This window comes from Myotis daubentonii, chromosome 1 (assembly GCF_963259705.1).
Source record: "Myotis daubentonii chromosome 1, mMyoDau2.1, whole genome shotgun sequence".
In the NCBI taxonomy this organism is placed as follows: domain Eukaryota; kingdom Metazoa; phylum Chordata; class Mammalia; order Chiroptera; family Vespertilionidae; genus Myotis; species Myotis daubentonii.
The window spans coordinates 90,922,927-90,933,615 of NC_081840.1; the positions used below are offsets into that span (position 1 = coordinate 90,922,927).

General features: G+C 57.8%; 1 protein-coding gene across 1 annotated transcript; it reads right to left on the reverse strand.

Annotated features, from left to right (window-relative positions):
- Positions 1 to 319: 319 nt before the first annotated feature.
- Positions 320 to 3,140, reverse strand: NKX2-1 (NK2 homeobox 1). Its single transcript, XM_059680860.1, has 3 exons — positions 3,049 to 3,140; positions 1,962 to 2,347; positions 320 to 1,050 (listed from the first exon to the last, which is right to left on the reverse strand). The coding sequence occupies exons 1-3, from the start codon at positions 3,123 to 3,125 to the stop codon at positions 320 to 322; spliced, it is 1,194 nt and encodes a 397-aa protein (XP_059536843.1). The 5' UTR covers positions 3,126 to 3,140.
- Between the last annotated feature and the right edge of the window lie 7,549 nt (positions 3,141 to 10,689).

Sequence of the window (10,689 nt, forward strand, 5' to 3'; positions counted from 1 at the left end):
ACCTGGAAAGTTGTTCTTGTTATGTCCTTCTCTGTTTAAAGGTTCCTTAAAGGATTGGATTCCCTTGGTTATTTTTATTTTCTTTTTTAAAAAAAAATCCCACAAATTTGAGAGAGAGAGAGAGAGAGAGAGAGAGAGAGAGAGAGAGAGAAGACATCCAGCAGTTTGGTCTTTGTGTTTTTTCCCTTGGTCTAAACCGGACAGGTTCTTTAGAAAAGCCGAAGCGCTAGGCTAGGAGAGCCAGATGCTTGGTGTGTATGGCGGGCAGGAGGGGAAGCAATGAGGCTGTGTGCTGGGCTAGGCGCGGCCTAGAGTCCTCTCACCAGGTCCGACCATATAGCAAGGTGGAGCAGGACATGGTGCCATAGTCCGAGCCCGAGGAGTTCAGGTGGGACAGGCTGGAGACCTGGCCCTGCAGCGCCGCGGGGCTGGTGGCGTGGTGCGCCAGGTCCGGAGACTGGCCCGCGCTGCCCGGCTGGTGGCCCGGGTGCGCACCCAGGCCGGAGCCGCCGCTGCCCACTGAGATCGCCGCCGCCGCCGCCTGGGCGGCCTGCGCCTGCTGCTGCGCCTGCTGCTGTGCGTGGCCTTGCAGGCTGGCCGCGCCCGTCGCCGGGGCGCCTGCCTGGCAGGGTTTGCCGTCTTTCACGAGGACCGGCACCGCCACGCGGCGCGGCGACTGCTGCTGCGCTTGCTGCTGCTGTGGGCACCCGGCGCCCCCGCCGCCGCTGTCCTGCTGCAGCTGCTGCTGCGCCGCCTTGTCCTTGGCCTGGCGCTTCATCTTGTAGCGGTGGTTCTGGAACCAGATCTTGACCTGCGTGGGTGTCAGGTGGATCATGCTGGCCAGGTGCTCGCGCTCCGGCGCCGACAGGTATTTCTGCTGCTTGAAGCGTCGCTCCAGCTCGTACACTTGCGCCTGGGAGAAGAGCACCCGGCGCTTGCGGCGCGGTGCGCTCGGCAGCGGGGCCATGTTCTTGCTCACGTCCCCCAGTGAGCCCAGGCCGCCCATGCCGCTCATGTTCATGCCGCTCGCCGGGCCCATGAAGCGGGAGACTGTAAGCGACAAACGCACAGCGTCGGCCGGGGCCAGGCCTGGCCAGGCCACCTCTCCCGTCCGGGCCCTTGGCCGGCCCGGCCCCGACGGCGCCCTCCTCACCGAGGCCGCCTCGCCCGCCCCGAGAGGCGCAGCAGCGGGCATCTCCAGCGCCTGCCCTGGCCGTGCTGTCGAGGGGTTGACTGGAGAGTTCCCGCCTCAACCCCGGTTACCTCCCGCAGCCTCAATACCCCACCCAAAAAGTACAGTCGTTCCTTTCGCACCCAACCGTGGCCCGAGTCGCGGGGTTAACGGGCCCCCGGCGGGGCGACGAAGTGGGCCCAGGCCAGGAGGTGGGGCTCGACGGCAAGACCCCAACTTTGGGAACTTAGGAGATCGAGGTATTCAGAAAGCCAGAGCCCCCGGACGCTCTGCGTCTTGGCCGCGCTCTCCTGTCAGCCCCAGTGCTGGCACTTGCTCGGACCATTTAGATCCCGCTCTGGAGCCGCGCGCCCTCCCACCTGATTAGACTGGAGAGGGGCCGCCCGGCGCCGGAGCGCGTCCCGGCACCGCAGCTCCCCGCCCGGACAGGCCGCACCTGTAGGCACCCCGCTCGCCCCCACTCCCTGAGTTCCGGGGCTCCTCCGCGGGCGCGCCGAGGTCTCCAGCGCAGAGCAGAGCTGCTAGGGGGCCTCCTCTGGGAGACGCCGAATGCCGGCGCCTGCCCGAAAGTCCCGCCACTAAGTCTCCTGGACCCTCAGCCCAGCCAGGGGAAGAATCCCCAGCTCCCGCGCCCGACTCCCTGGCGCCGCTGCCGGGCCGCCCACCCCGATTCCCGGCGCACGGCCCGCGGGCGCCGCGCCTTTCCGGCGGCTCTCCCCGCTCCTCCCGCGGTTAGCACGCGGCCCCGCGGCGGGGCGGCCTCACTTACTGGCGGGGAAGCGCGGGTCTGGGTTGGCGCCGTACCATCCGGGGCCCGAGGCGGTGTTGCGCATGGTGTCCTGGTACGGCGGCAGCTCGCTCATGTTGCCCAGGTTGCCGTTGCAGTAGCCCCCCACGGCGGAGTGCGACAGCTGGGGCACCCCCGCCGCCGTCATGTGGTAGGCGGCGGTGACGGCGCCGTGGTGCCCCACCGCGTGCTGCTGCATGGCCGCGGCCGGAGGCGCCGCCTGGCCCTGCCTGTAAGCCGCCAGCGGAGCGCCGAGGCCGCCGCCCTCCATGCCCACTTTCTTGTAGCTTTCCTCCAGGGGACTCAAGATGTCAGACACTGAGAACGGAGTCGTGTGCTTTGGACTCATCGACATGATTCGGCGGCGGCTGGAGGAGGAAGGAAGAGGAGGAAAAAAAAGGGAGAGGGGGAAGGCGAAGACTCGCAGCTTTTTTTTTTTTCTCCCTCTGCCAAATATTCTGGTGTTACCTTAACGCCGATCTTGTTGGATGTACACGTAACCGAGTGGACCGAGTCCGCCTTAATTGGCTTGAGTGGAGGCTCGGGGGCTGCCTCGCGTTTGTTTTAGCCCGGCGCCAGGTTTTAGGCAGCTACCAGAGGCGGGGCGTAAGCGCTAAAGCAACAAGACAATAGAAGCCTACATCTTGCCCGAGATAATTAGCTTACATGCTGATGACAAGGTAAACACCTTTAAGTTTCACTTGTCAGGATTTTTAGGTTTCAAAGAGGGAGAAAGAGAGGGGGAGGGGGGGGACAGACACTCGACCCGAAGCATTACTTTCCCCCTCCCCCACCCCCTTCCCCCCGTATTTTGTGGGGTGCGGGCGGCGTACGGGGGAGGGGGCGGAGGAGGGGAAGGAGGAGGGGACCGAGAGAGGGAGGGCAGGAGGTGGGGTACGGAGTAGCCGAGGAGGAGGGATGGATGGTGGTGAGGCTGGAAGGTGAATGCTGCTTTGCAACCAACTTTCGGAGTTACAAAGTGAACCACTCCAGTCTGGTCGGGGTTCCCAGGGCGGGCGGAGGCAGGTGTTTAGAGGGAGGGGGCCAAGGGCTGGGTTGGGGGTTTCACCTGAGCCTGCTGGGGCTGCTCCTCCCTCCCGCCGCGGCCTCCCAGCCCCGCGCCTTCCCACAGCCTCCGGACCACATCGGGCGTCGCGGCGCAGAACCCCAATCGCCAGCCAAGGAGCTTGCGAGTCGGGACGAACCCCGGAGCCGCACTGTGGGCTGCGTGTCTGTCAGTCTGTCTTCTTCTGCCCCTGTCAGAGGGACACCTCTGCTCCCCGCCCCCTTTCTCTCTACCCAGGAGAGATTCCCTCCGGGCGGAGGGGGCGCTGAGCAGGGGAACGGCTGCCTACGGGAGGTTGCCCAGATCCCCGCGTCCCTCCCTCCAGCTCAGGGTCTTCTCCGCAGACCAGCTCCCCCCCCACCCCCAGCACGCCCACCCTCCACCCGCGGTTCCCTTTCCCCACCTCCACCCCCTGGCCAAGGCAAGCACGTCACTGGTCGGTGGAGCTGGGAGGCAGGGGGGAGAGGGGGTAACGCTGGGGGCCGTCACTTAAATTGCCCCACCTCGAACAAACCTGGTGTCCCCAGCCCTCGCCCATCGCCTGGAGGCGCGGGGTTCTGGGACTGGAGCTGACTTTCCAAGGACATCACCACAGCCCCAGCACCCGAGCCCAGGGTCACGCTGATCTCCCCTCTGACGCTTCAGGGAGGGTGTGGGCAGGGAGCGTCCTGGGTGAACTGAGCCTGAACCCCCGCGGGCCCAGCTGGCCTGGAGGGGGCGAATCCCGAGGCGCGAGCAGCCCCGCGGGCGGGAGGCTGGGCTGAGGCTGTCCTCCTCCCGGAGCTCAGCCATGCAAAAGTGCACTTGCTTCCTCGGGAATAACCAAATATCTTTGTTTAAAGTGGCAGCGTAAATGGCCAGTCGCTTTGTGGCCACGCTGGATATTAGTAGATGAGGATCATTCTGCTTCAATTGGACGCCTCTCATCCAGCGAGCAAGGAACTGCTTAGGAGGAAGTGGGTTTCCTGTCTGCGCGTTCCCGGCTTCAAGTGTGAGCCCGGCGCCTGGAGGGTCCTTGGGCGCCTGGAGAGGAGGAGCTGCGGACTGCGATCCCAGCCAGGCCCGAGGCATCTGCCTCCCGCTCCAGCCAGGCCCCGGCCCCTGGCCGAGCGGACTACAGAGCAGCGTAGCCCTGCGCGGTGCAATACCTGAGACCCACTCTGATTTTGCCCATGGATTCTAACCGCTTTGTTGTTTTGTTTTGTGTTCTCTTTGGCTGCTTTAGCTTCCTCTCCGGCCTTGGGGCTGGGAGGGGGGAGAGCTCTCCGGTGGCTGCGGCCTCCAAGACCCTGTGGGGGCCGGTTAAGGAGGATTCTCGAATTTGGTTTTTGTTTTCCAATTTCATTTCCCCTCTTTGTAGAGGAGGAACTCCCGATGATGAACAGGCGCTTTGAACGATATAATTCGGCAGCTTAGGCGCCTTTTCCATTAATAGCAATTGTAGTAGGAAAGTTGTTTTTTTTATTGGCTTTTTATTTCAATCCTCTCCTTGAGGACTGCTCTGTACTCCCTCAGTACAAAGCCAACTTCTATACTAACATTTGCTTTTCTTGCCACCTATGTCCCTCACTAGGCAAGAGAAACAAGAGAAAGCTCAGGGCACCCCCTCTCCGCCCCCCCCCCCCAGCCACCCTGTTGGCCCACATTTCTGTGCAGCCTCTTTCGTGGCTTGGGAGCAAGCAGCCCTGTGTATTGGCACGCAGAGAGGTGCTTCCGATTGTGCTGCGAAGACAAATGCCAAGCCCGTACCTTGCCCTTCCTTCCAAAGGGCTTTCCTGGGGGGTGGGGGGTGGGGGAGGGAGCGCTCTCAGGAAGGATTCAGACCACATCAACTGTGCTTGCTCAATGTCATGCCTAAGCCTAGGGAGCAAGGGGGGAAGACGACACTGGGCTCAAGTGAATGGTCAGAGCGGGCAAAACTGAACACCAATCTCATCTGCAGGCGGGACCCCAGCCGCAGGCTTGCGTCTCCAGGGAGGTCTTAATGTGAGGACGGGGTGGGTTTCACAGTAATCCAGTTTTTTATTTTCTTTCTCCCTCTCCATTGTGTCACATTATTGGTAAGTGTAAGGAACACCAAGTGCAGAATGTTGAACATTTCTCCCAATCTCAATGCAATTTAGTAATAGAGGCAATTCTTCACAGGTTTTTTTTGTGATGTTAACGTAAGATTGGGCACATATCCGTGCTTTGGAAGCTTTGGCAATCTTTAAGCTTAGTGTCAGCGCTGGAGATTTCTGTATTGTTACCATTAATACCTCCCTCTGCCCTTAAGACCCTGAATCTGAGTGAAGGGAAGAATTGGATGTATCTTCCACAGACCCTGAGCCGTGCCTTCTGGGCCTTCATCCCTCAGCTGATCTCCAGCTCTGCATCAGGCACCAGCTCAGGTGACCGCAGCTCCCCACCCACACACTCACCCCTGGCTGGCTGAGGGCACCAGGCCCCAGAGCCACGCAGCAGGAGTTGTGTCTGAGCTACTGAACTGCAGCCAAAGCTGCAAGGAGTGGGGTGGGAGGGCTTCCACTCCTGCTCCACCCTTTCCCCCCAAACCAGGATTGTGTGACAACTTCCCACTCTGTCCCATCTCTGTCCCACCCCAGGCATTGTGTACTGGCACCTGCCTTCATTTCGACTGGCGTGGGCCTTTGCAGTGCCTCTCCTACCCCTATCCCTTCACACACACACACACACACACACACACACACACACACACACACATCGCTCTGCACTCTCCCAGGCGTGCTGCACTGCCAAGAATAAGCCCCCAAATAAGGTGTCTTATGGGGGGGGGGAGCTGATATCTATGTCTCTGAGCTTGTCCAAGACCTTGAGAGCCCCACCCCTGGCCCCAACACCCCTGCCTGTTCAAAGCTTCCTTTCAGCTGCCTCTCAGAGTCATCTGCAATAGGCAGCCCGGTTCAACCAGCAATTTCTTCATGGCTGCAGGAGAGGACTTGGGACCCTGAGTCCACCCCAGAGGGCCCAGGGGCGTCTTCCTTTACCCCTCACCTAACCCGTTCTGAGGCGGGGTGGATGCATGTGGTAGGGCGGTGGCAGGACAGGTCCCAGCTCTGGTCTCTCAAGTAGCTTTCCGGGGCGGGCGCGGCCGCACACGCCCATCTCAGTCCCTGCCGCGCTGCTCTGCTGCCTGGGATCCGGATCCGCTCGGAACCTAGGACACCTGGGCCCAGGCCAGGTCAGGGATGCTTGGAATTGCCACCCCGCTTTGCTCACCACACCCACCCGAGTGGTCCCAAGGGACAGCCCTTTGATCCCTCCCGGGGCACTTCCTTAAGAACTTAGAACTGGGGGCTTCTACGGAGGCCCAGACTTGGTTGGAACAGGAGGTGAGGCCCCGCTTTGGGGATAAGAAGGGAATGTCTGTTCTCTGCCCTCCCACCTCACCCCTCACATTTTTCTAATTCCCTTCTTGGTACTTCACACCTCCTCTTGGGCGGTGATCGACCACGTTGCTTCATGATGCTGTTATTTTGCTCCGGGTTTCATTGCAATCCGTGATTCATTCCACAAATAATTTTGAGTGCTGGTGGCTGTGCCAGGCTCTGTGCGAGGCCTGAAAATTCAGCCGTAGACAAACAAGATGTGTCTCTTACCCACACGGAGCTTACAAATTAACAATAAATCACCCAGGTGATATGTAGTTATTTGGTGACACGTGTTACTCCGGGATCCAACTGAGAAAGACAGAGTTGTAATGAAAGTTTGCATGTGGGTTTGTTTCTACACCATTTCCTGATCTTCAAGTGCTCAGGGGTGGTGGGCAGAGCTCTGGGGTAGAAGTCAGAAGTCCTGGGATTCCCCCGGGCGTTGCCACCCTCAGCTGTGGTGTATATAGCTCTTATGGAGCCCACACACCCTGGAGCCACTCCGATCTCAGCCAGCATAAACGAGGATATTGTTTTCCGGATCCTCCCCCTCCTCAAGGGCAAGCCCCTATTTTATTTCTCCTTGAAGCCTTCAGTGCCTCAAGAAAGGTTGAATTAAGGAAATAAAGCCTCTTAGCACCTGTTTCCTAGGCTGTGAAAATGGTTATAACCTGCTCTGTGCTGTGCTAAGGACTCAGGCATTTAAGGATGAGAGCATGTGCATGAGTTTGTAAATCACAGAAATGGCTAGCAAACGGAAGGGGTTATTACTTCTGGTTCTGTAACTGAGGTTTCTAGAAACTGTGACTCCAGGCCTCTAACTCTCTGCAAGAAGCTCCTGGCTCCTTCGTCCACTCCCAGGCCCAGGCCCACGGAGGGCCAGGTCTCCTCAGCCAAGTGCAGGCTCACTGGAGGCAAGCCCGCCCAGGGAGCTGAGAGCAGGAGCGCAGCCCGGCACCCCAATCCCGAGGTCCCAGGAACGGAAGGAGGATCCTCTGGAGGACTCTTCCTCCCCTTAAGGGTTTTACAGCTCCCTGCTGGCCCTTTCCCCAGGCACCGGGACCCAGAAGCTCCCAAGGGTCCGCTCGCAGCCCCAGCCCGTGGGTGTGCAGGAGGGCAGCTTTCCCGAGAGGGCGAGGAAGAGATAGCCAGAGGTTCGCGCAAAAGCGCGCTCCCTCTAGTGTTCTGCGTCTTGGCTCGGCCACCTAGGGTCTTTTGGCGACGCCGTCCCCCAGCCGTAACTCTGGGAAGGCCCTGGGGGTGGGAGTGAGAAGACCGGAGGGTGTCAGAGCGCAGCGCCGCTGCCGCCCCCTCCCTGCACTAGCTGCTCCGGGGTTGGAATAGGTGAGGCCCCGCCCTGAAGGCCAGATTCCTCTTGAAGAAGAGGCGAGTCTCGCCTTCAGGCCTTCAGGACCGAAGAACCCTGTCCTCTGTCAGGCCAAGCCCTCCAAGAGGTCGAAACCTGTGGTCTTGAAACCTGCCTATTGTCACGGCACACAGTTCAGCTGGTCCCAAGGCATAGTCCGCCCTCACCTTCTCCACTAACCCCAAGGGCATCCCCTGGCGGGGAGGGGCCTGGGGCCGGAGCGAATGTGGGGCTGAGTGACGCGCGGAGAGATTGGGAACCCAGCACTAGCAGCACCCCTTTGACATGTAGAGAAACCAAGACAGGGGTGGGAAGTGGGGAGGAGGCAAGGGCCCCGCAAGGCCAGCGCCAGGCACCGCGGGGGACGGACAGATGCGCGGGCTGAGTCCGAGCCCCACAGCGAACCCAGTCGGCTTGTTTCCTCCCGGTTCTTCTTTACTGTTTAAATTGAGAGCCTCTCAGCGGGCGGGAGAGCGGATAGTGGTGATTCCACCATGTACTCTGGACAGAGGGGAGCCCCCATCCTTAGAAGCAGGGCCACCAGGGAGGCAACCTGGGGCGCTTGAGCTCGAAGGAAAGCTTTGCAGGAGCTGCTGAGACAGAAAGGATCGGCGCTGCAAGGATCCTCAGGACAGCGAGGCTGGTTCGCCCCAGGACCTGTACAGCCATAAAGACTTTAGATGTCGGAAGCCTGCAGTTCTTTCTGATTTCCATCTCCCATCAAACCGCAGCCCAGCAGTGCGTCCCTGGGCTTCAGTGTTCGCGTTTCCCGCCAAGTCGCTAGCACCGCTGCGTTTCTTCCTCTGATCCTTTCTACTCTCCAACCTCCCATCCTTCCTTCTCCCGGCCCCCAACATTTTTTGGGGGGGAGGGGGGCGATTTTAGGTAGCTTTAGTAGCAACCCCAGGAGCTCTCGGCGGTATCTCGGTGGCTGTGGGTTTTCTGGGAGTGACTAAGGCGCAGGACTCTGTCTCTGACAGTTGCAGACCGAGGAGATCCACAGCGCCCTCTTCCGGCCACTGGGGAAACTGCATCCTCAGGGTGGTCCTGGGGCAGCTTTGCTACTAGGTCCTCTGGGCAAGGCTGGCCCTGTTGGTACCTTGGCCGGGTGGCTCAATTGGTCGGAGCGTCGTCCCATATACCAAAAGGTAAAGGTTGCGGGTTGATCCCTGGTCAGGGGCCTATGGAAGGCAAACGACGAATGTTTCTCTCTCTCTCTCCCTCTCTCTCTCTCTCTCTCCCTCCCTCCCTCCCTCATAAAAATAAGTAAGTAAGTAAGTAAGTAAATAAATAAATAAATAAAAACAACAACACACGTTCTCCAGTGAGGATTAAAAAAAAAAAAGACTGTTCCTGTTGAGACTGATAGTGGTTCATCTGCCATGACCTTGCCTATCTAACTATTCACCATATTATCCACCTGACCATATTTCCACCTGCCAATCAGTCTACCCAAAGCCACTACAACAGCGGTTCTCAACATGTGGCTTGCGACCCCTTTGGCGGTCGAACGACCCTTCCACAGGGGTCGCCTAAGACCATCCTGCATATCAGATATTTACATGACGATTCATAACAGTAGCAACATTACAGTTATGAAGTAGCAACGAAAATAATTTTATGGTTGGGCCACAACATGAGGGACTGTATTTAAAGGGCCAGAAAGTTGAGAACCACTGCACTACAATATAGGTTATGATGGACTCTTGGGCTCACCCAGCCTCCTGCACCTGCTATTGGAAAGATCTGGTGTGTAGACAGGGCCATGGTAGCTGCTGTGATACTTAGAGCCCTCTGCTAAGTAGGCTTTGCCTTGGAATCTCATTATGAGAATTTCCTCTCCATATCTGATCTGCAATTGAACACACATTTCATGGCCAGTGAAATAGCTTGCACTTTCTTCATGTGTAAAGCCCCCAGAAAGCAATGGCTCTACTTGCTCAACACAAGGGGGCTCTGCTGTTGCAATAGTAGGTGCAAAGCCTAAAACATGTCGGGGCAAGACTACTTCTGGGACTAGCTACTCTAGGGAGGGTGCCCTCCAGTCCTCTGATCTCTGGCATCAACTCACCCAGCCAGGCTTCCTCCTCAATTATTCCCCCTCCTTGTGCTTTTGTCAAGACTGAATTCTCTCCACCTCCCACCTCTTATGCCTAAACTATTCTGTGCTTGTTCTTTTCCACTTAGCCAGAATATCATTATCCCCATCCCATAACTAAGTCATACTCTTCCTTTTTAAAAGTTCAATTGCCACTTCCAACAACTAAATGTCTGACACATAGTGGGAGCTCAACATGCAAAAGAAATGGATGAATCCTTATTGCACTTCTCTGTTACATTAATGAGGCAATTCACCCTAACTGAATTGTTTCCTAATTGTTTCCTATTTTTGTTGATTTTTAATTTTAAGAACGATGTCGAATCCTTAGACATGTCCCCAGAAATGTGCTTACTATGCTGTGGCATTTGACATTGTTAATCCCCTCTTTTCAAAATTCCCTCATGGGCTTCAAAATCACCACTCAGTCATAGTTCTTCTCCTCTGTCTCTGGCCATTTCCTCTCCATTGCTGGAGGGCTTTCCTCCTCCACTGTATACACAATCTCCATAGCTTCAATTGCCACCTATTGCTGATGGTTCCCAAATACGTACCTCTAGCCAAACTCTCTCCAGCGCTTCAGACTTATCTTTCCAGTTGTTTATCTCCTCCTGTGAAGTCCACCAAATGTAACATACCCTAATCTGAACTCATTACCCTGCCCCAACTTGCCTCTTATTCTGTTCTTGAGCGAGGTGAATGGCATGAACATCTCCCCTTCTCGAATACCTCACAACCCCCATTAACTCTGTATTGGTCTGCTTGGCCTGCCACAACTACATACCACAGAC

Bases quoted from the DNA above. Each gene is read 5' to 3' on its own strand.
- NKX2-1 (XM_059680860.1), bottom strand. From the start codon at position 3,125: ATGTGGTCCGGAGGCTGTGGGAAGGCGCGGGGCTGGGAGGCCGCGGCG. The intron at 2,348-3,048 runs GTGAAACCCCCA...TTCCTCCTCCAG, and splicing joins AGCAGCCCCAGCAGGCTCAG to CCGCCGCCGAATCATGTCGA. The intron at 1,051-1,961 runs GTAAGTGAGGCC...TGTCGCTTACAG, and splicing joins AGACCCGCGCTTCCCCGCCA to TCTCCCGCTTCATGGGCCCG.